Raw genomic sequence first — 23,192 nt, forward strand, 5'->3', positions numbered from 1 at the left:
CCCTATGTTAGTTTTAATCCATTTGGGATGCATGTCTTACTTGGAAAATTGGACTGATCTTTGCTCAATCAGTGTTCCTTCTGCATGTTTCCTCATTGTTGTCTATTTACTTGTGTTTCTGAAATTATTACAATTAAATAGGGGTTAGTTAAGGTTTTAAGAAATGCACCTTTATTTTTATCTTAGGTATCCTAAAGATCTTGATATATGAAGATAATTTGGAGAATCTATATTTAAGTAGCACATGCTGGTTTTAATGTCTTGGTGGTGACAGCACCATTAGGGATGCGCTTAGTCTTATACAAGCAGTTGCAATGGCTGCTGAAAGGAGATTGCAGGATGATATCTAGTGTGGTTCCCATTGCTCTGACATTGCTGGGGATGAAAAAAGCTGTGCTGATACTCTGCAGGATCATTTGGACTTAGATCAAGGAGGAGAGAGATTGAGTATCTACGGTGTGGGAGTGCTAATCATGCACTTTATTGAATCCAGTAAGTGTTTCATACACCAATATCATTTCATTCAAATGCTTTGCTTATAAAGGGATATCATATTGTTTAACACATATGTTCATGTTTTATATTGTATTTTATGTGCTGAAACATTTTGATTTTTATATTGATAATGTTCACGCTGGCATGCTTGGTCCTGTTTTTGAGTTGTATATCCTTATCCTGTATGGTATTTGGCCCACATATTTTTCACTTTGGTTGTTCTTAATAATCATGAAATTGTGCTTTTTTAGGTCCACAGGCCATGATATATTAATATTGGTATGGACCATGTTTGCTTTTTTTTTTTTTTACAGTGAGAGATGCTTTGTGTTACTTGTTTGCCTCCTGAGAAATATATATATTTTTAATGCCCCCTCTTGGAAACTTACTTTGCATATCATTGATGTGAAAACATTGCAGCCATTAGCCCCAATATGCAAGCTTTGCAGCATGGAAAGGCCTAGAGACATTGGCACCAAGTACAAATTTTGGTCCTGCAAGTTTTGCACCTTGGAAAAACAGTGTGGAACTGGATAAATGCTCAGCATGTGACCAATGGAGATATTCACATGGTGCTCCTATATCAACTCCAGTTCCCTATGTTGGCACATGAGAAGTAATATCTCATCAATGCCAATTTGCTTCATCTTATTCAAGTCGGTTGATTTTTCCTTGTTACTGCTCGTGTTACAAATGATAGGAAGCATTTTCAATAGTTGTTTTGGTTGCTTATTACAATGCCTTTTTTTTTTTTGTCTTGGCAGCCCTTTTTTTATTCATCTTTTGGTTGCTATTAAAATGTTCTATTGATCAGAGTGATAGGGGCGGATCTGGGTAGAATCACATTTTGGGGAAACTGATGATGTTATTTCGTAATATTTTCAATGTAAATACCAGCTCCTATCATACACTCATTTGTTGTCTTATTCATATACAGTTTCTGTAGCACCCCAAACCCGGTCCAGAAGTTACGGCCGGATTCGGCATGCCACATCAAAAACGTTAAAATTTTTTTTTTCCATTCTAAGTTCAGAAAATCGTACTTGATGTTCAAAAGATTAATTCATTAAGGATTAAAGTGAATGGAAGCTGTGCACCAGGTAGGAAACCGGAAAAGAGGTGGTGAGTCCATCGGACTGCTTAAGTACCAAGCTCCCTTCGGATCCAAACCTAGACATGCATACCGCCATTGCCACACCTTAACGTCATGGATATTTCTAGGAAACCGATTTGATTAAGTCATTTTAGGAAAAGTGATTAATTTTGGAAAATACTTTCATTATGGAAGCTTTGCTTGTTGTCGAGTTATTTTGAAATCAATTGTTGTTTTTGAAAACGCTACTAAAGCTATCCAATTTCAACAGTTAAAATAAGTAATACCTATCTTAGTAATACATATTAAAACCATCAAAAATAATTAAGCGGCCTTATTACATTTAAAACCCAAAACTTCAAACGTAAATAAAAGGATGTCCAGTTCACGGAAGAAAATCAAACCTTGAACGGTGGCCACTCAAATTCCCTCACACTCCAAGCCCACTATGGTTGGAGATTTCTGCGTGGATGAAAATAAAAGGGTGAGTTTGGGAAACTCGATGTGTAAGGAAAACCCATTCAAAGCCCAAGTCACTCAAGCCTATTGGGCCTAAACCCATTCAGTAACAGAGTAATCTTGGGCGAGCCCTTTTGATTACAATAAACTAGGCCTTAGCCCTTATTCAGATAACAGTATGGCCCATAGGCCCATTTCAAAATACATGCAACATCAATAACATATGCAAGCCCATTTGGGGAGACTACTCAACCCAACAACCACTACACTCCATCCGTACCAGCCATACACTCCATGTGGGGAATAGCTCAACCCACCCAGCCCAACACTCCACAGTTGCAGCCTTGCTAACTATAAATTTTCCACTTTTAAAGGTATTTCAGTAATTTATCTATTTTAGGGTTTTTCATGCATATTCCTACCTTTCACGTACTAACAGAATCACGTACCGAGGGTTCTTACCGAATTGGGCCCGTTAGCCCATCATTCCAATTTTGGCCCATTAAGCCCAAAATATCGAGGGCACAGAAATCATACACTTTGCAGTCCAAATTTTGCAGCTTACTAAAAACATTAATCGATTTAGCTCACGAGCATTCGCACACTCGTAAATCTACAAAATACCAGTTTTTGGCATTTTGGCTTTTCGACTTTTGCCAATCCAGACTAAGAAAGAGGGTGTTAGTTACACACCTGTTTGCGACGATATGCTGACGAAATCCACACACGAACCGCCTACAATTGGATTACTAACACGTTAATCTAACTATTCAAATACAAACTACGTATTAACCCCTTACAATATTCGGCCAACCACACCTACAGATCATAGTAAACTTATAAGAAATCAATAAGCAACTCATTAACAAATTTTTGTCAATGTTTACCACATAATCATAATTTCACTGCAAGCTGTCTTCCTGAACAACAGTCACTAAATCATTTATAACTGGAGCTACGAAACTCCAAATCAAGTGCCGTTAATTTTCCCTGAAAATAGACTCATATATCTTCTATCCATAAAATTTTCAGAATTTTGGTATGGCAAATCAATACCAGATTTTTCTTAAAGTTTCCCATGTTTCACTGTTTGACTAATCTGACCACTCTTCATTACGAATCAAATTTCTCATTGTACAGAATTCAAAATATGTTCTAGTTTATTCCATTTGAAACTAGACTCATTAAGCTTTAATTACATAATTTATGTAGCTTCTAACTCATCTCCCACAATTTATGGTGATTTTCCAAATTCACGTTACTGCTGCTGTCCCAAGCAGATTTATTACCAAATCACTTTTTCACACCTAACTTGCATGCTTGTTATTTAAACATGTATATCACCAATCAATCATCACATATCTATGATTTTACTTAAGTATAATCTCCATTTCATCATTTTAAAGCACAACATGTTAGCTGATTTTTCCCTTTAACATCTAAGGCACATGCATGCTCATTTGTTTGGCTCAACTTCACCTATCTTCCATTTTTCATCAAAAGAACATGAAACAACAACCATTTCCTTCATTTTAATTCATGACTAAATGCTCACAACACAACTAAAAATCAAAATATACTTCAAGAGTTAAGGTAGAATCAAGAAGAACTCATGAACCTCAAAATAGAAGCAAGTTACCAAGAACTTACCTTCAATTTTCCTCCTCCTAATGACCGAATACTCAAGAGCTTGTTCCTCTCCTTTCTCTTCTCTAACTTTCAGCTATGTTGAACAAAGATGGACAAAACTTTATTCTTTTCACCCCTTTTTCTTTTAATAAAACTTCATATTTCATCCATTTAATTCTTTAATACAAAAGACATGAAATTCTTATCATGAAACATTTACCTAACCCATTATTATGAAACATTTACCTAACCCATTATCATGGAACATTTACCTAACCTATTATCATGGAACATTTACCTAACCTTTTATCAATTTGTATCAATTTGTATAATAAATTATGGATATCAAATGTACGTTTTGTCTACAACAACATGATGGCTGGCCACTTCATGTAAAATGGGAGGTTTGTCATGCAAATCCTCCTATTTTGCACTTCTATTTATTTGGCCACTTCAATTTAATCTATAGTATTTTCAAACATTTTCACATAGGTCCTATTTCATAATTTCACCCCCTTTTTCTTATGGAACAAAAATTAACTAAAATTGTCGGGTTCTATCTTAAGTTTGGGCTTTCTAGAGGCCCACTAACATAATTAAACCTATGCCAACATTCACAGGATTCTCGAAAATTGGGGCGTTACAGTTTCTCTTTTCTTCCCCTTTTTTTTTGGTGGTTGAATTAAATATGAGAACTATGGGGAAACTGAATAGAATATTTAAGGATATCAATTTATCTCATTAACACATTACTTTAACCTAGGGATGGATTGCAAAACCTCTGCACATTCAATCATGTCCTTCTACAATGGCGATTTTTAGAGAAAAAATATTGTAGTATTCCAATCTTATAGTGAATGATTTCTAGAGAAAGAAATATTGTATTATCTCATTAATGATTTCTAGAGAAAAAAATATTGTAGTATTCCAATCTTGAAAATTATTCGAGGAACATTCCCAAGAACATATGAATATTATGTTTGGATGTGAAATATAATTCTCAAGTTATTTATTACTTCTTATATTTTATTTTTTATTGTAGAATAATCAAATTATTTATTTCACTAATGATATTTTAACACATTATGTAGTGCAGTTTAAAAATAATAAAGTAGATTATATATTATTTTTATAGTATTATATATTATGATTTTTAATTCATATAATAATAATTATATTAAGAATTTTATTAAATTATATATTATTTTATTAAATTATATTTAGCAATAATTATGTTAAAATATGATTAAATTATTTATTATTTTTATTAAATTATTTTTAATAATAATCTTATTAAAATTTAATAATAATAACAATAATCATCTACCTAAAAAAAATTTGTTAAGGGTATTCTGGTCATTTTAGTTTTTTTCTTATTCTATTACAACCTCATTCCATTCAACCAAACACAAGAATACTATTACAGTTCTATTCCATTCCATTCAACCAAATAGTTGAATTACTGATTACAGCTCTATTCCATTACATCTCTATTCAATTACAGCTACCCTAAGTGTTTTATTTTTCTTTCTTATTGCTTTGCTATCTTTCTATATTGTCATTATTTGCATTCAGCTTTAACACATGGCTTATATTCTTCTCTAGAAAGTCTTCTATCTCCCTACTCCAAAATCTTCTTCAATACCACCCTGTCTTCCTATTTTCACTCTGGTTGATACTGTGTATCAACAGATATGATACTTTCTCTTTCTGCCTTGAACTTATGTTCTTATTTTTTTAGGATAAATTAATGATTATTTCGAATAAAGAAACTTGATGATGTCTTCACTCAGTTGATTCTTTTAAAAGAAAGAAAGAAGTAGGTTAGGGAACTGAGATATTGTAAAGAAATTTACTTAGCTTCATTCTTTTGCATGAATATTTTTGGACCTCATAGTTTGCTTGATATTGGTTGTAATAGGGGTGTCTTTGTTAATTTTGTTTTACATTGTATTTGGAGTGAAATCTTTGTATAAAATTTTAATGTATATTATATTTGATTTATCAAAACTTGTACATTTCAAGAATTTGTATATGTAATATTTGCAATTTATGGATTATATATTATTTTATAAAATAATGTGAAAAATACCGTAAATTTGAAAAAAAAATTCTAGTGTGGTGTAATTTTTAATAAAATGCATTTAGTGGCGTTTTTCCTTTAAAATACCTCAAAAAGTCCTACATTCAGCAACATTTGTACATCCAAACACCACAAAAAGTTCATGTACTCAGCAACGTTTTAATGACAAACACCGTGAAAGGGTTTGCAATTAGTGGCGTTTCCAATGCCAATGTCCCAAACTATTTTTACCTTTAGTGGCGTCTTTGGACAAACACTGCTATCTTCTACGATAGTTTTTATTGCGACATTTTTTGTGGCTATTCAAGTTTCACTATTATATTTTTATAAGCGTGGCAAAAAGCTTTAAAAATGTCACTAAAAACCTATTTTCATGTAGTGATACCCTTGGGTTTTCTCATTTGTTTCTAACCTAACATCGCTCAACCCTTATCCGCTCCCACTTTTGCCCACCAAAATTTCCTAATGGCCTTAGTGATATCATCCGTAATACCTTTCGACAATAGAAAAATACTCAGAGTATAAGTTGGAATAGTTTGTAATACTGATTTAATAAAAATCTCCTTACCACCATAAGAAAAAAAGATGTTTCATCCAACTGTGGCCATGCTTAAAAATGTGATCCACTACCCATTTAAAGGCATGTTTTATTTTTTACCCACCACTAGGGGTAGACCCAAATAGGAGTCAAGATCTTCAACAACACGAACTTTCAGAACAAAATTAAGAAGACTTCTAGACTCATACGAGTATTGTGACTAAAATAGATCGAAGATTTCTCCAAATTAATCTTTTACCTCGAGTTCCTCTCAAACAAAGCCAAAATATATTTTACAGCTCTAGCCTTCTCTTCTTTATTCCGAAGAAAAAGAAAACTATCATCTACAAAGAAGAGACAGATCACCCTTAGCCCCTGTTGGCTAACTTGAATCCCTTTAACCAATCTGTTATCTTAAGCCCTTTTAAACAAGGCCAATAAACGTTGCATGCATAAGAGGAACAAATAATGGGATAATAGGTCACCTTATAGGAACCCTCTTTCAAGACGAAAAAAGTCAGTAAGTTGGCCATTAAACTTTATACAGTATGACATCGTTGAAACAAAACTCATAATTAAACGAGTCCAATTATTAAAGAATCACATTCGTGTCATAACAGCCTCCAAAAAACCTCCATTTCACTCCATCATAAGCTTTACTCATGTCAAGCTTTAGGGCACATCTTTTATTCGAACTGTTCTTAGAACACCGAACATAGTGGATAATTTCATCAGCCAAAATTTCATTATCTTGTATCATTCTTTCTGGTACAAAGCACTCTGATTCACATGTATGCACATAGAGAGAATAACTTTCAATTGGTTAGCTAGTGTTTTTTGAGACTAACTTGTTGACAAAACTACAAAAGCTAATAAGTTTGAATTTAGAAAGATCATCTAGTTGGGCCACTTTTTGGATCAAGACAATAATTGTTTAATTCACTTCAACCATATCCATGTTACCATTCAGCAAATCTAGGCACTAACGGATATTACCTTGTCCAATCACATCTCAATTTGTCTTAAAAAACAAACCATTCAGCCCATCAAACTCAGGAGCTTTGTTAAGGGTCATCTGTTTCAAAGATACTAAGATTTGCTTAGCCTCAAAAGGCTTATCAAATTGAGCATTCAAAAACACATTCACGTAGTTGTCAATGCAATCAAGCTACAATCCAATTTCGAGGCCCAACACTCCTCAAAACGAATGTGGCATTTTTCTATTCATCTTTCAATCCTCTAACTCAAACCTTCAATATCCAAAAGAATTAGAAATGATTTGACGCCGTATGTGGCTCATTAGAAACACAAATATTAGGAAAAGATCCTATTTAGTCTAAAGAGGCCACAAATTGACCCAACATTTCTTTAACCATCTTGCATTACCCTTTTTAATAGTCCATGTCAAACGTCCATAGTTGGGCTTGATGTCCACTAGCTCTACTTCACTGAGAGCATCACCAAAAGCAGACATTGGGCTTAGGGCCTCTTACCACCTTGTTTTTCTGATCCATTAAGAATCTCATTAAAATCTCTACCTATAAGCCACGGTTTATTTGAAGCCCATTTAAGTGATTTAATTAAATTCCAAGAATAAATCCTTTGAGAAGGGATGTTATGGCTACAGAAACCTATAAATCGAAATGAAAATCCACAATTTACCTTAATGTCAACATCAATGTGATTAGGAAAGTAAAAAAGTAAATTTAGGGTCCATTTGTTTACGAGGAAAATATTTTTCGGAAATTGTTTTCCTGATTTTCCAGTGTTTGTTTGCTTGAAAATAACTTACATTTGTAAAACGTTTTCAGAAACACGGGAAAATAAGAAGGGATTTTAGGGAAAATGTCTTACAGATTTTTAAACGGTAAGATATTTTTTGAAAAATCTTCCTCCACTCTCACCATATTCTATTAATACATACTTCATCCAGTTAAATTATGTATTTGAGTGAAAATTGTATTATTTGTAAAGTTCTTTCTCTCCTTTTTACAATGCCAATTGAGTGAAAATAATTGTTACAAGATAAAAGATTCTGATTTTTCTAGCACGAAATTGCTTATATTATTTGGTAATTAATTTCAAATTTTAGTTGCAGTTTTTGTCTAGAAAAATTATTAAGCTAGAAAAGTCAATTGGCATTGTAAAAAGGAGAGAAAGAAATAAACAGACATAATTTAGCCGGATGAAGTATGTATTAACAGATATACTTAAAATCTAGTTGGCACTTAAAATCTAGTTTACCCATAAATAAATCATTGCAATATATGTAAAAATAATTTAAAATATAAATTTATTAATATATATATAATAATAATAAACTAAAATAAACAATAAAATATAATAAATTCTTAAATATATATTTGTTTAATTTAAAACAACTTTTATGAAATATTGTTAGAATTAAGTGACCCAAATTCTTATTTAAATAAAATACGATGGAAAATAAAATAAAAGTAAAATCCATATAGAACTAGACTTCTTTTATTTTATTTTAGAATAAGGTTTTAAACCTTATTAAACTCCATCTATTTTATATTGATTAGGATAAGGTGTTTCAATCCTACTAGAATATGGCTTTGCAAGCCTATAAATAGACATAGTCTATTCCTCTTGTATTTGAGTAAAAATTTTTCGACATAGTGAATTTTCTTCTCCTCTCCGTGGTTTTTTTCCGAAAGGGTTTCCACGTAAAATTTATGTGTTCTTTATTTTTATTTATTTTATTCTATTTTATTTTTCACAAATTGGTATCGAGCTTAGGGTTATTCATCTCGATCACGGTAATGGCGTCTTTGAAGTATGAAATTCATTGTTGGATCGCAACACAGTTTGCGTTGTGGCAAATTAAGATGCAAGCGCTTCTTGCACGATGGATCTAGAGGATGCCCCGCTAGGATAGATAAGATGCCTTGACATTAAGATGGAGAAGAAGCGTAAGGATCGAAAGGTATTAACACAATTACATCGCATTTGTCCAACGAAATTTTGCGGGATGTGATGAAAGAGAAAACGCCATTGCATTATGGAAGAGGCTAGAACAAATATGTATGTCGAAAACTCTAACAAGCAAGTTGCATATGAAGCGGCGTCTTTATGCTCATCGTTTGGAGGAAGGTGCGTCAGACACGAACACTTAATGTGTTTAAAGAAATTCTCTCAAACTTGGAGGCCATGGAGGTTCAAGATGATAAGGAAGATCTAGGGTTGATTCTACTTTGTTCGTTGCCCCGTCTTATTCAACCTTTAGAGACACGATTTTATATAGCCGCGACTCTCTCACAGTTGATGAGGTTTATGATTCTTTAACCTCGTATGATAAGATGAAGCATCTTGTGGTTAAACCCAACTCTCAGGGAGAGGGTCTCATTGTTCGTGGGAGACAAGACCGGAATGTTGATGATGATCGTGGTAGAACACGAACGGAATCCTCGTGGTAAATCTAAGGGTAGATCGAAATCTTCAAGCAGAGGTAAAACTTGCAACTTCGCAAGAAGAAAGGGCACATTAAATCTGAGTGCTATAAGCTACAAAATAAGATTAAAAGGAGGCTGCGAATCAAAAGGAAAACAGACCAAAAATTCGGTGAAGGCGATGTTGTAGAAGACTACAGCGATGGTGAACTTCTAGTTGCTTCATCAATAATTCTAAAGTAAGCGAGGTGGATACTTGATTCAGTGCACCTTCCACATGAGTCCCAATCGGGATTGGTTTACAACTTATGAAACGATGATCTGAAGGTGTTGTTTTGATGGGAAATAATGCTTCATGTAAAATCGCGGTGTTGGAACAATTAAAGTTAAGATGTTTGATGGAGTTGTCGAACACTTAGTGACGTGCGGCATGTTCCGAATTGAAAAGAAATTTAATTTCGTTGAGTACTCTTGATTCAAAAGGGTGCAGATACACAGTGAAAGTGGGGTTTTAAAGATTTCAAAGGGTCCCTTGTTGTGATGAAAGGGCAAAGAAAGATTGCCAAGTTATATGTTTCTGAGGTTCTCTTATTCTTGGTGATGCATTTGCGCTTCCTCTTCCTTGTCGATGATGATATTACTAAACTTTGGCATATGCGCCTAGGGCATATGAGTGAGAATGGCATGGCGAAATTAAGCAAAGAGGACTTCTTAATGGGCAAGGAATTTGCAAACCGAATTTCGTGAGCACTTGTGTTTTTGGGAAGCAAAGAGAGTTCGATTCACTAGAGGAATCCATAACATGAAGGAAGCGTTGGAGTATATCCATTACGATCTGTGGGGCCGTCCGAGTGCCTTCGAGAGGTGGAGCTAATTATATGCTAACCTTTATTGATGATTTTTCCAGAAAAGTTTGGGCGTTCTTCCTGAAGCAGAAAAGTGATGTGTTTTCCACATTTAAGTCTTGGAAAATTATGATTGAAAAACAGACGGGAAAACAGATAAAATACCTCCGTCATGCACAATGGCTTAGAGTTACGTTACGATGAGTTTAATAGATTGTGCAAGTCGGAAGGATCATGAGACACTTGACGATTCGTCATACTCCACAAAGAAAACGGCGTTGCGAGCGAATGAACGAGCGATCATGGAGAAGGTTCGATGTATGTTGTCAAATGCCAACTTACAAGTCATTTTGGGCGAAGCGACCTCTCTTGCATGTTTTTGATCAACCGATCTCCATCCGTTGCCATTGAGAAAAAGACTCACAAGAGGTATGGTCCGTAATCCTGCTAATTATTCGATTTAAAGATTTTTGGGTGTCCTGCGTATGCTCATGTTGATAATGGAAAATTGGAACCGAGATCCATTAAATGCGTTTTTCTTGGTTATAAAGTGGTGTAAAAGGCTATAAGTTATGGTGTCCTGAAAATAGAAAAGTTGTGATTAGCGAGATGTTGTTTTTGATGAAACCGCTATGCTACCTAACTTATCTCTTAAAGACTCTTCCAATAAAGAAAACCAAAAGCGGTGGAGCATCAGTTAATACGAATCAACTCCTCAAGCCAAGACAAAATTGAGAATAGAGTTGCTTCTTCACCGCAATACTCTATCGCCAAAAACAGGACAAGAAGAGAAATTAAACCTCCAAAGAAGTATGCCGAGGTTGATCTAGTTGCTTATGCTTTAAATGTGGTGAAGATATAGATGCGAATCAAGAGCCATTTAATTATTCGAGGCGATTAGTGTGAAGACTCGAAAAAGTGGATGTTTGCTATGCAAGAGGAGATGGAATCACTCCACAAAAAGCAAACATGGGATCTTGTAAAACTTCCTAAAGGTAAAAAGGTCATTCGTTGTAAATGGGTGTTTAAAAAGAAAGAAGGGACTCGAGGAGTTGAAGAACCGGATATAAAGCAAGGCTTGTTGCAAAGGGTTACAGATCAAATTCCGAGTGGACTTCACAGATGTGTTCTCTCCGGTTGTTAAGCATAGTTCGATTCGAGCTTTGCTTGGTATTGTTGCCATGCATGATTTGGAGCTTGAGCGGTTAGATGTAAAACTGCATTTTGCATGGAGAACTTGAGGAAGATATTTACATGCAACAACCAGAGGGTTTTATAGTCTCGAAAAAGAGGACTATGTTTGCTTGTGAAAAAGTCCCTTTACGGTTTGAAACAGATCCACCAAGACAAAGGGTACAAGAGGTTTGATTCCTTTATGACTTCTCATGATTTCAAAAGAAGTAGTTTTGACAGTTGTGTCTACTTTAAGAAAAAGCGATGTGATGGTTCTTTTGTGTATCTACTTCTTTATGTTGATGACATGTTGATAGCAACAAAAGATAAAGAGAGATAAGAAAGGTTAAAGCCCAACTAAGTGAAGAATTTGAGATGAAAGATTTAGGACCAAAAAAGAAGATACTTGGTATGGAGATTCTCGAGATAGAAAAGCAAGTAAATTGTACCTAAGTCGGAAGGGTACATTGAGAAAGTTCTTTGCGTGTTCAATATGCAGAGTGCTAAGCTGTTAGTACTCCTTTAGCGACCATTTCAGACTTTCATCGGCCTTATCTCCTCAATCGATAATGAGATTGAGTACATGTCACATGTTCCATACTCTAGTGCGATAGGATCTCTCATGTATGCTATGGTTTGTTCACGTCCGATTTATCATATGCAGATTAGTGCGATTAGCGATACATGGCGAATCTCGGTAAAGAACACCGGAAAGCGATTCGGTGGATTTTAAGATACTTACGAGGCACTACTAATGTTTGCTTACAGTTTGGAAGAACTAAAGATGGAGTTATAGGGTATGTTGATGCTGATTTTCTTGGAGACTTTGATAGAAGAAGATCTCTCACGAGTTACGTCTTTACAATCGGAGGTTGTGCAATTAGTTGGAAAGCCACTTTGCAAACTACGATCGCTTTGTCTACCAATGAAGGTGAGTACATGGCGATTCTTGAGGCTTGTAAAGAAGCTATTTGGTTGAAGGACTATTTAGTGAACTCAATGAAGACCTTCAAATTAGCACGATATTTTGTGACAATCAGTGCCATCTTTCTTACAAAAGATCAAATGTTTCATGAGAGAACAAAACACATTGATATTCGGTATCATTTTGTTCGTGATATTATTGCTCGTGGTGATATTGTTGTGAGCAAAATTAGCACTCATGAAAATCCTGCAGATATGATGACTAAGTCACTTCCTATAACCAAGTTTGAGCATTGCTTAGACTTGGTTGGTGTTCATTGTTGAAGTTAAACCCTTAAGGGTTTTTGGAAGAGGTGAAGAACTTGTTTATTGAAAGTTCGCGATGAAGAACTTGTTCATTGAGAATTTGTGTCAAGGTGGAGATTGTTAGAATTAAGTGACCCAAATTCTTATTTAAATAAAATCGATGGAAAATAAAATAAAAGTAAAATCCATATAGAACTAGACTTCTTTTATTTTATTTTAGAATAAGGTTTTAAACCTTATTAAACTCCATCTATTTTATATTGATTAGGATAAGGTGTTTCAATCCTACTAGAATATGGCTTTGCAAGCCTATAAATAGACATAGTCTATTCCTCTTGTATTTGAGTAAAAATTTTCGACATAGTGAATTTTCTTCTCCTCTGCCTCGTGGTTTTTTTTCGAAAGGGTTTCCACGTAAAATTTATGTGTTCTTTATTTTTATTTATTTTATTCTATTTTATTTTTCACAAATATTTTTAGAAATTTACCAAACAACAGAAAATATTTTACACAGGTTCATCCAAACACTAGAAAAGTGGAAATGAAGCAAATAATTTTCCAAAAATTATTTTCCAAAAAATATTTTATTGACAAACAAACATAGCCTTATTGAAAAATTAACACCCATAAAAGCAAAAGGTCGTTGGATCTATTATTAGAATTAAAACGGATACAACCATGCATCAAACATTGACGCTTTATGCTTTCAACCTCATTATCCAACAGCCTAGTTTCACGTGGAAAAAATAATTGTGGGTCATTTGAGGCTATAAGCCTTGAAAGAGCATGAATCGTTCGAGGGTTCCCAAGCCCTTGGCAATTCCAACATAAAATCCTCATGGCTCACATCGGGGTTGATCATCAGCCTCCTCTACTTTGGTTGTGAAATTATCAACACTCGAATTGTTATACCCTTTATTTTCATTGTATTGACACGAGGCTTTTTAATCGAAGATCTAGCTACCGGAACAAAGCAACCTTGCACCTCTCTTCTTTTCCTTCCATCTCGGAAAGTTTTCTCCTTCCCCTCAAAGGAGGAACTCGAAATGAAATTAGCTCCCGCTTGAACATTCAGATTCGGTCTTTCCCTCCCTTCTTCATGCGTAGAGGTTGAATTGCCCTCCACAAAAGACCCATTATCATCCTTTGCAGTTGAACCGCTCGAACACTCTTTTGGAAAAAATTCCACCCTTCGTTTTCTTTGGATACAAATGCCCCTAGAAGATCTTGCGAATAGAGGCACACACATCCAATCCCTCGTATTGAAAAACTTCACAATTTTCATTGCAAGGGCCTTTTGACATCACACAAGAATCCACCAAGTGGCCAATTATACCACACTTATAACTAAACGTTGCTAATCGTTCATATTTGACCAAAGCATAACACTTGGACACATCATCTTTTGATCCAAGTAAAATCACACGCCTAGAGGCTAGGTGATATCACTGTGTACTCGCATAACAATGTATTCTGTCCAACCCCCACATGATTTATTCCAATAGATCGCGTCGATGTCAGCCTAAACTTGTCCAATTCGAACAACTATTTATCGCTTCACCCATCCTACCAGTACCTCGTAAATACATATCCGCAAGGCCACCAGTGATAAATTATGATCATTTGGACCAAAAGTCCCTTCAATGTTCTTGAGGACTAGCATATGCGGATCAAAATTCCACAACCCCATTTTAAGGAATTTCTCCTTTATCATTCATTTCGCCAAACTTAAACAGAAAAACGTTTGGGCCAAGTGCAGAGAAAACCAAAGTTTATTTATGTATCACACATTTTTGAAAACCCGGAAAACACCTCCTCCTTGATTGTTTTAGGAGCAGAAAGCTTCCCCACCACCCATAGGTCCACCTCGGGATGACATTTTCTACCACAATGCCTTCTTCCTCCACGAAAGAAAGCTTGATAAACATATCGTGTAGGAAATCGGCCATAGAGAAAGGAGAAAAGAAACAAATAATAGCAATGCGCAAAGACGAAAAGAGATTTACCAAAATCGAAACAGAAAAAGTAACTCGAAATCCTTAGCACACAGCTAATGGGTTCTTTTTGCTATTCCATATGACAAAAAAAACAGCCAACAAGTTCATTTTATAAGTGGGGACAACGAGCTTAATTTACATATATAGTGAAACTGAGTGTACACTGATCCATGGGAAAAGAACTAAACCAGTTGTATTGTTATTTTCAGAAAAGAAAAAATTCTGAAAACATCCAAGGTATACAAATGAAAGTGGGATTTTTCAGTAATTAGATGAACCCCAAATGTTTCTTTTGGCGTACAGCATTTACAAAGATTGAAAGGAAGGGAAAAAAAAGGATAAAACTGTATGTATTTTGATCTAATAGTGTGGTTAGCAGCTTCAATTAATCATGATGAAAGAGCAAGTTCAGCCCATGCCAAAGAAGATGACTTGAGCTCAATAGATACCGACGTGTCAATTCTGCTCTCGAGCATGAGGCTTATTTCCTGCATGGATGGCCGTCTCGAAATGTCTGGATGAATGCAAAGGCTTATGATTTCACAGATGAGTTTGAGGTCATCGTACGTGAAACGCTTTAGTTCAGGGTCCACAATATGAGACATTACTTCCGGTAGTTCAAGATAGTCCTTGGCCTGTAATATGTAGGGAAGCAACTTAAATGTTGCGGAGCATATCAAAAAGCTAAAAGCTTTGTTTGTTTGCAAAGATTATATAAGTTTCTATGTTACTCCGACGAGTAAAATAGATAAAAAATGTTACAGCATTTAGAAAGATTGCTTACCCAATCTATCAAAGACCCTCTGTCCTTGCAAAATGGAGGCCTACCACTGATTATCTCGAGTAGAAGTATGCCAAAAGCATGTATGTTTCCCTGGATATCGAGATGACGATTCTCCACAGAACTGGGAAGTAGACACATGGCTCCATTGCTGCCAATAGAACCAGAGTTCTTTTCTGATCTAGCAATAATAGTCTTCCAACTTTCAAAATCAACCAACTGCATCACCAGATACCAAGAATAAGGTCGATATGATCCTAACTTGAGTATCCCTCATTATGAATATAAATATTAGATGCTCATAAATAAAAAAGGCAAGGAGATACCTTTGGGGAAAAATCCTCTGTAAGATACACAGCACTAGAGTTTAACTCTGATATAGTGAATGGTGGCTCAAGTTCTGCATGAAGATACTTGAGTCCTCGAGCAATGCCGAGAATAATTCTCATACGTCTTGTCCAAGATAGTTGGGATCCTTCTCCATCTGCATTAAAATCAATTACTTGGATAAGTACCAATATAAAAATGTTTATCATTATATGTAAGAGCAAGAAAGAGTATGCTTACAATGCAAATGCTCGTGAAGTGTTCCATTTGATGCATATTCAAAAACAAGCATCCTTGTAAATGGACTGATCTCCCTACAGTATCCTAGTAGTTTCCCTATATTATCATGATTCAATCTTGCCAAATCTGCCACCTGAATAGCAATTTGAACCAAAAAAACCCAGAACCAGATCACTCCAAGTTTTGCACATTATTCACCGAAACTATTAAATGTAATAACAAGTACCTCTCTCTGGAAATATAGCTCAAGGTAGCCTGTCCAGTGCTCCTCTTTAATGGAGAGGGATATCACAGCAATTTCAGGACCACCCTTCATGGTGCCTTTGTAGACCAAACTGTCCAGAGAGGAACCGATAATGTTGCTGAAGTCTTCACAAGCTACTTCAAGCTCTTGTCTGCTATATTTATTCACATCTTTCAACAACTCAGAATCTGCAGAAAATCACAATGTGAATCGATATTGCTTCAAAGAGTGCACTACCGAAGTTAATTTGAGCAGCAGATAATGTCACAGGTAGCAAACTAACCTACATATACCGCCAACTGTTCCTTCTCACTCGTTGATTTCTTCCAAGGGATTATGATTGCAGGCTTGCTATTGCATCTATGGAAAGCAGTACGGAGGCCAACAAGAAAGAGAGAACCCACCGTGATTCCTGTTGCGATTTCAATAGCTAAGAGCCAGGTAGGTTTTGATTCTTTCTGATGCTTTGGAACGTCTTCAGTAGGCCGATGCTTACTTTTGGGTACTTGGTGACTTTTGGATGGAAAAGCACCTAAATAAGGAATACTGTCATTGTCAATTACTTCAGTGTCAATACTGAAATATTCTAATGGTCATAAAATCATCAGTTTGCATAACTAAGAGTGATAAAATAAATAAATAAATTCATGAATTTTGAAGTTCAAGATGTCGATAATAGTCAGTTTGACTTAGCCAAGGACATAAGTTTTTGTTCAAATATCATCCACGCCACTGCCAAAGGTAAGATGTAATACATACCGCATTGTGTGCTAGGACGCTGTTTAACATCTTTGTCCCGAAGACAGTTCCCTTGAAAGCTTGCGCTGCATTAATCATATGGGATAACATGAGGCAACTGGATCAAAAAGAAGCCAAAATGGATCTATTACAAAGGCAAAGAAAGTTTACTTTGGAAGGTTTGTCAAACACTTAGGAATGCTTCCAACCAAATAATTGTAGGAGACATCCACCACTTTTAACCGAGATGAGCGACAAAGTCCAGTTAAGTTTGAACGAGAGGCATACCTGAAGTGAAAAGAATTACAAGCGATCAACTCTTAAATAGTAACATGATTTAACTTGGGTGGCTAAATTTCTAGAGAAGAAGCCTGCAATATTTTCAACTTCTATGGCCCCATACAGTGGTCTTTTAACTTTAAACTAGCATTCAAGTTCTAAGGGTGAAAAATATACTCTGAAAGTAGGTAAAGTTGAGAGTTTGCCGTATCCGACCATATAATTCTAGATAGCACATTTGGCATTCTATTTAATGGCTATTCATCCTCCGCATTTTGCATAGACAGTTGCCGCTGGCTTATTTTCAGAATTTGCAATGATGATGGATTAACACCGACAAATATAGTACTGTTTTCTACCAGAATTATATGTCTAGAAACTAGAACTGTTCATTAAGAAGGTATATTGGGCATATTTCCTAATGAGAAGTTCATCAAATAGAATTGTTCTTCAGAGATCAATAGAACGTAATTCCATTTTCACAATATTCTGCTTACATTCCATGCATCTTGGCTGAAAATGCTGAATTGCTAGCAGCAGGAACAGTTCCTTGAAGCTTATTTCGATCGAGGAGAAGTTCCTGAAGATTCTCTAAATTCCCAAGTTCAGCCGGCAGGCTCCCTGTTAACCGATTTGACTGAAGGTTTCTGTGATAACAAAGGAAACCGAAATATGAAAAAAATGCATAAAGGGCCAAACAAAAAAAACCACTTCCTTATAACAAAACACATGAAATGTTCATTACAGCTTTGTCACACCGGACAAATTCCCTAGCTCTGGAGGAATAGGACCAGTCAGTTGATTCATCCCCAAATCCAATACTTTGAGGGACTTCAAAAAGCCTAGTTCTTTAGGTATTGTTCCAATCAGATTGTTGTCATGTAAAGTTCTACAAAAAACATGAAAGTATACATCAACCATTGTAAAAGTTGAACCAAAAGCATCATTTTGAACAAATAAAGACTAAGAAAAACATACAGTTCTAGCAAGTTGGTAATTTGGCCTATTTCTGGTGCAAGAAATCCCTTCAAAGATGAACCGGTTATGTTTCTGTAACACAAGGAGAGACATGACTATGAAAAAAGGCATCAAATTGGGTAGATATCCACCATTTAAATGGGATCAAAACTGGTTAAAGAACTTGGAAAAGTTGGTAGATCATAGACTTACATCTTTGTAACATGTTGCCTCTCTGGATTACAAGTAATCCCAAACCAGTTACATGGATCAGCATCCAAAGCATTCCAGTTTGACAAAACCAGATGTGGGTCTTCATATATAGCTTCTTTAAATGTTGTAAGAGCCCAAACTTTTAAAAAGAAAGAAAAAGAAAGTTCCCAGCTTAGTGAGAAATATTGAACCTAGAATTATGGGAATCCCCTAAAATTCAAGAACAGAAATCTAAAAGAATAAATTTGAATACTGTGAAAGACATGAATAACAGTTTAAAGCCCTTATATCTACCCACATTTTCCGAGAAACCAACTTCTACCTTGGAAAACAAAAGAAAAAGAAAAAAGCTAGTTACCTTCATTAGTAGGGAAAAAACTGCAAGTGGCTAAAGAAACTCCATAGCCAAGAAACAGAAGCAAGAAATAAATGTACGGTCTCATAGTTTTCTACTCTGTTTTATGACCGGCAAGTAGAATTCATGAAACCAGAAAGAATAGAAAGAAAGAAGGGAGTAGAAGATGCGGGGTTTATGAAGACACTGAATAGTAATCAGCTGAAAAATGGGGTTGCTTTGTTAAGTACAGAAAAAAAAAATGAAAGAAAGCGAAAACAAAAAATAAAGAAGAAATGAAGATGGTAGGAATACTAAAGTAGTGGGTTTAAATTCAAGAAATTGCAACCACCCACGAAAGCAAATCACTTGTTAAGAAAAAGACAATACGATACTAAGGAGTAGAGAAAAAGTGAAGTCTTTTGAGTAAATTAAAACAAGACAAGGAACAGATGTGAGTGAAAACTTAGATTCAAAGAGAGGTTTTGTTTTGGTTTTTGACTTTTTAATAGTAAAATTAGATTTGGTTTTCAACATCACATAAATAACTATAATTTTCTTTCATCTCCAAAATTATTTGATGCCATTGTTTATGAGAAAAAAAGAAAAAAATATAGTGTTACATTTTGAATGTGGATGGAGTAATAATAACCTCAACATAAATTATAAAATTAATATATATAAATAATTTAATTATTTTGGAATAAAAGTATCACGAAAATCTTTGTATAGATTGTATTTTGCTCTTTTTATTCAAAATATAAACAATTTAATCCATATACGTTAGCATGATGTGCACATGATATATCTTATGTATCAGATTGTATTTAACTATTCTGTATCAGATTACTTTTTTATCTATAATGTAATCTGACTCTTATTATAAGGGTCTATATAATACTTTTACTATCATTTTGGACAACTCGATTTCAGACTTTATTGGATCATAAATTTAGACTAAAAATCTTATGCTGTCATACTTGGTCCATGTGATAAAACATAAAATTTAATAGAATAAACATTGAGCATGCATAACAAATAAAATGTAATATTCACCGTTCTTACTATACTACAATAAATTGCAAATGTGAATTACGATGGTTGATATAGTTAAGACACATACTTTCTTTCATATGGTACAATATTACAACTCTGTATAATAAGTATCTAAATAACAACTCGATAGAGTAAGAAATAGAATGGGCACAAGCTATATTAAGATGCTAGAATTTTAAAATCTCTTATATGTATCGTTTTAAAATTCTAGTATTTGTGATTATTTTGAAAAATAATTTAAGTTACTGAAATTTCATATATAACCTAAAATATAAAAAGATATATTGGAATTAAATAAAACTGCATTGAGGAATTCATTTTTTATCTTCTTGTTAGATCACATGTATTAAACAAAAATAAATTTAAAAAAAATTGAATCTTTAGTAGAATTTTGAATAGGGTTTTGAGTAACTTTTGAAATTAGTTAAAAAATTAAATTTTCTATCATATTTATCCAAATAAGTTAATTTATTTTAAAATTTTAAAAGGATAATTATTCATCCACTGTTAATAGTTAAAAGAAGTTCACAAACCACAAACTCATTTGGTGGAATGTTTTTTACTCGATTAATAGTGTAGAGGATAATTATCCATTTTAAAAACCTAGTTAGAAATGAAAGGCTTCCTTCAAATTTTTGATCTAAACGTTAAAAAATGCTGTTTAAACATCTAAAAACAAATTATAAGTAAGCCAATTAATATTTGTTTTAAAATTTCAAAATAAGCTATGTAAATTAAGTACAGGAAATGCGTAATTGTTGAAAGGGAATAAATTTTTTTTTCATTTACCTAGAACTGATCATGTCAAACTAGAAAGGTTTTTAAAAAGAAAAAGCTTCAATCAAAAGCCAAAAATGTCTTTGAACCTAGAAAAAATGAAAGCCAAAAAATGTCACAAAATTGTATAGTTTGTCATTCACAAGATTCATAGGCAAGCAATAAGGGCTATGAGAGACATGGACACACAACCACTCCTATCTTCAAATAATAATAATAAAATCCCAAAACTCAAAACAGCATAAAAGGAATTTTCATGACTTTAAAAAACCATAGGATAATTAAATAGCACATTTATAAATGAATAGACGTAGTGCATGAATAGAAAATGATATAATTAAAGTGGGAAATTATGGACCATTTAAAATTGATTAACTTTAGGGTTTTTCTTTTTAATTATTGTGATGGGGGATTTCCTTTTATGGTTTGCTATTTCATGGTGAAATTCTTTTTGCATAAAAATAGATTGATAAATCCAAAGGGTGGGTGACACTAAGACATGGACATTGTGTTTGTTTAAGCTTGAAGGGCCCTTTGTCACAATGCTTCCAAGCAAAAGAGTTTAATAGGTTGAGTAGTTTCAAAGGAAAAGCTCAAATTAAGAGCAATGGATAAGCTTTATGATATACAATTTCAAGTTTCATAAAGTATCATTTAAAGATGGCAATAGAGTGGATTGGGATGGATATTGTCAAATTCATTATAGAATGTATACTATGCCTTGTCATTTGCCCTACTTTATTATAGATGTATACTTTTGAAAACAATTATCTTCTCTATGGATGTTGGATGCATCCAACCTCACTTCATGCCACTGTGCTTCAATTTAATTTTTTTTTAGTTATTTCTAGTATTTTGAATATTTTTAAAGGCAAGTAAGTATTTAAACATAATTTTTCAAGAAAAATTATTTAAACATCAAACATGACTTTTTTTATAAACACATTTTTACCCTTTTAATAGTTATACCTACATAATGGTAAAATAATAATTTCATATAGTGAAGCGGGACAAAAAGGGCAAGCAATTAATATATTTGCTCTATGTCGACTGTCTAAAAAAAGACTCATCTTAAATATCTCACCCTACATCCTCTTTTCAAAAAAAAAAATTCACTTCATTTTAAATGAATCAATTTAAAATCTTAACGTATTATTCGGATTTCACCGATAACCCCAACTTAACTACATAACTCTCAAATCCATTTCAAATTTGGGTCAAATTAAAGCTGTGTTTATTTAATTAAAAGTCACTTAACCTTATGGCTTATTGTCACATTTCTGCCATTAATTAGTTCCCCTTAGCAAGCAGCACCTCATCAGAATTGGCCCTTTTTCTAATGCCATTTTTCTGCAATCGTGAGATTTAATGTCTTAGACAATAAGGTTGGTCCTCCTCTTTGGTGTCCACTTTTCCCTTACAATATAATAATCTTTGGTAAAAGCAAAATCAAAGTATCATTTCAGTTTCAAAACTTTTTGGGCGATCCTAAATCTAATTTAATGGTTGAGAAGCCAAAAATGTATGCCTATATGAATGGCTTGGCACTGTGGGATTGGATAAGCTGTCTCCTTCACTCTCTAACTGGATTCAACAACAGGAATTTTATAAGTGTTGGTTCAAGAAAAAAAAAAAGAATTTCCTAAGTTTGGTTAAAAGCTTTAAAACCAAGACTGCTCATGATTTGATGCGGTTCCCTTTTTCTTGATAAATCTTGGTATACTCCTCTTAATTGTGGGTGCTTAAATTAATGGTTAAATTATACTCTACGCTGTGTATATATAGAGAGAGGGGGTTGAAGTACTGGAAAGGTCGTTATATTATAGGAATAGATTAATTAAATTAATCATTTTATTATTAAATTGATTAATTTAGTTCATTGTTATTAAAAAGAATCGAATAAGTCCAAATTATAATAGGGTTAGCATTTATTGCATAAAAATGTCTAGAAATTTTTTTTCAATTACAATTTAATCCCTAACAAAAGATTTCATTTACAAAATCATAAAAATTTTAAAAATTTCAACTACATTAAACAATAAATGATATTTTTAAACAATAAATGTTAATTCTATTCGGTTTGACCTTATTTGATTCTTTTTAATAGTGCATGAATTACATTGATTCATTTAATAATAGAATGGCTAATTTGATCATATCCCTATAATAAAAGACCCTTAAGTACATTCACCCTTTTATATTTCAAAATTTATATTTAGTTGTTAACCCTTAAAATTTTTTATTGGATCTGCAAGCTTAATATTTTAAAATAAAAAAAACACTTGATAATC

The 23,192-nt window shown here is 33.8% G+C and overlaps 1 protein-coding gene across 1 annotated transcript; it reads right to left on the reverse strand.

Moving 5' to 3' along the window:
• Window positions 1–15,062: 15,062 nt before the first annotated feature.
• Window positions 15,063–19,575, reverse strand: LOC108467871 (probable LRR receptor-like serine/threonine-protein kinase At1g63430). The gene is made up of 13 exons (XM_017768686.2): window positions 19,093–19,575; window positions 18,735–18,873; window positions 18,543–18,614; window positions 18,310–18,453; window positions 18,062–18,211; window positions 17,457–17,573; window positions 17,307–17,371; window positions 16,831–17,079; window positions 16,530–16,735; window positions 16,304–16,436; window positions 16,063–16,220; window positions 15,740–15,955; window positions 15,063–15,590 (listed from the first exon to the last, which is right to left on the reverse strand). The coding sequence occupies exons 1-13, from the start codon at window positions 19,175–19,177 to the stop codon at window positions 15,345–15,347; spliced, it is 1,980 nt and encodes a 659-aa protein (XP_017624175.1). The 5' UTR covers window positions 19,178–19,575; the 3' UTR covers window positions 15,063–15,344.
• Between the last annotated feature and the right edge of the window lie 3,617 nt (window positions 19,576–23,192).

The sequence above is a fragment of the Gossypium arboreum genome, chromosome 8 (assembly GCF_025698485.1).
Source record: "Gossypium arboreum isolate Shixiya-1 chromosome 8, ASM2569848v2, whole genome shotgun sequence".
Taxonomy (NCBI): Eukaryota; Viridiplantae; Streptophyta; class Magnoliopsida; order Malvales; family Malvaceae; genus Gossypium; species Gossypium arboreum.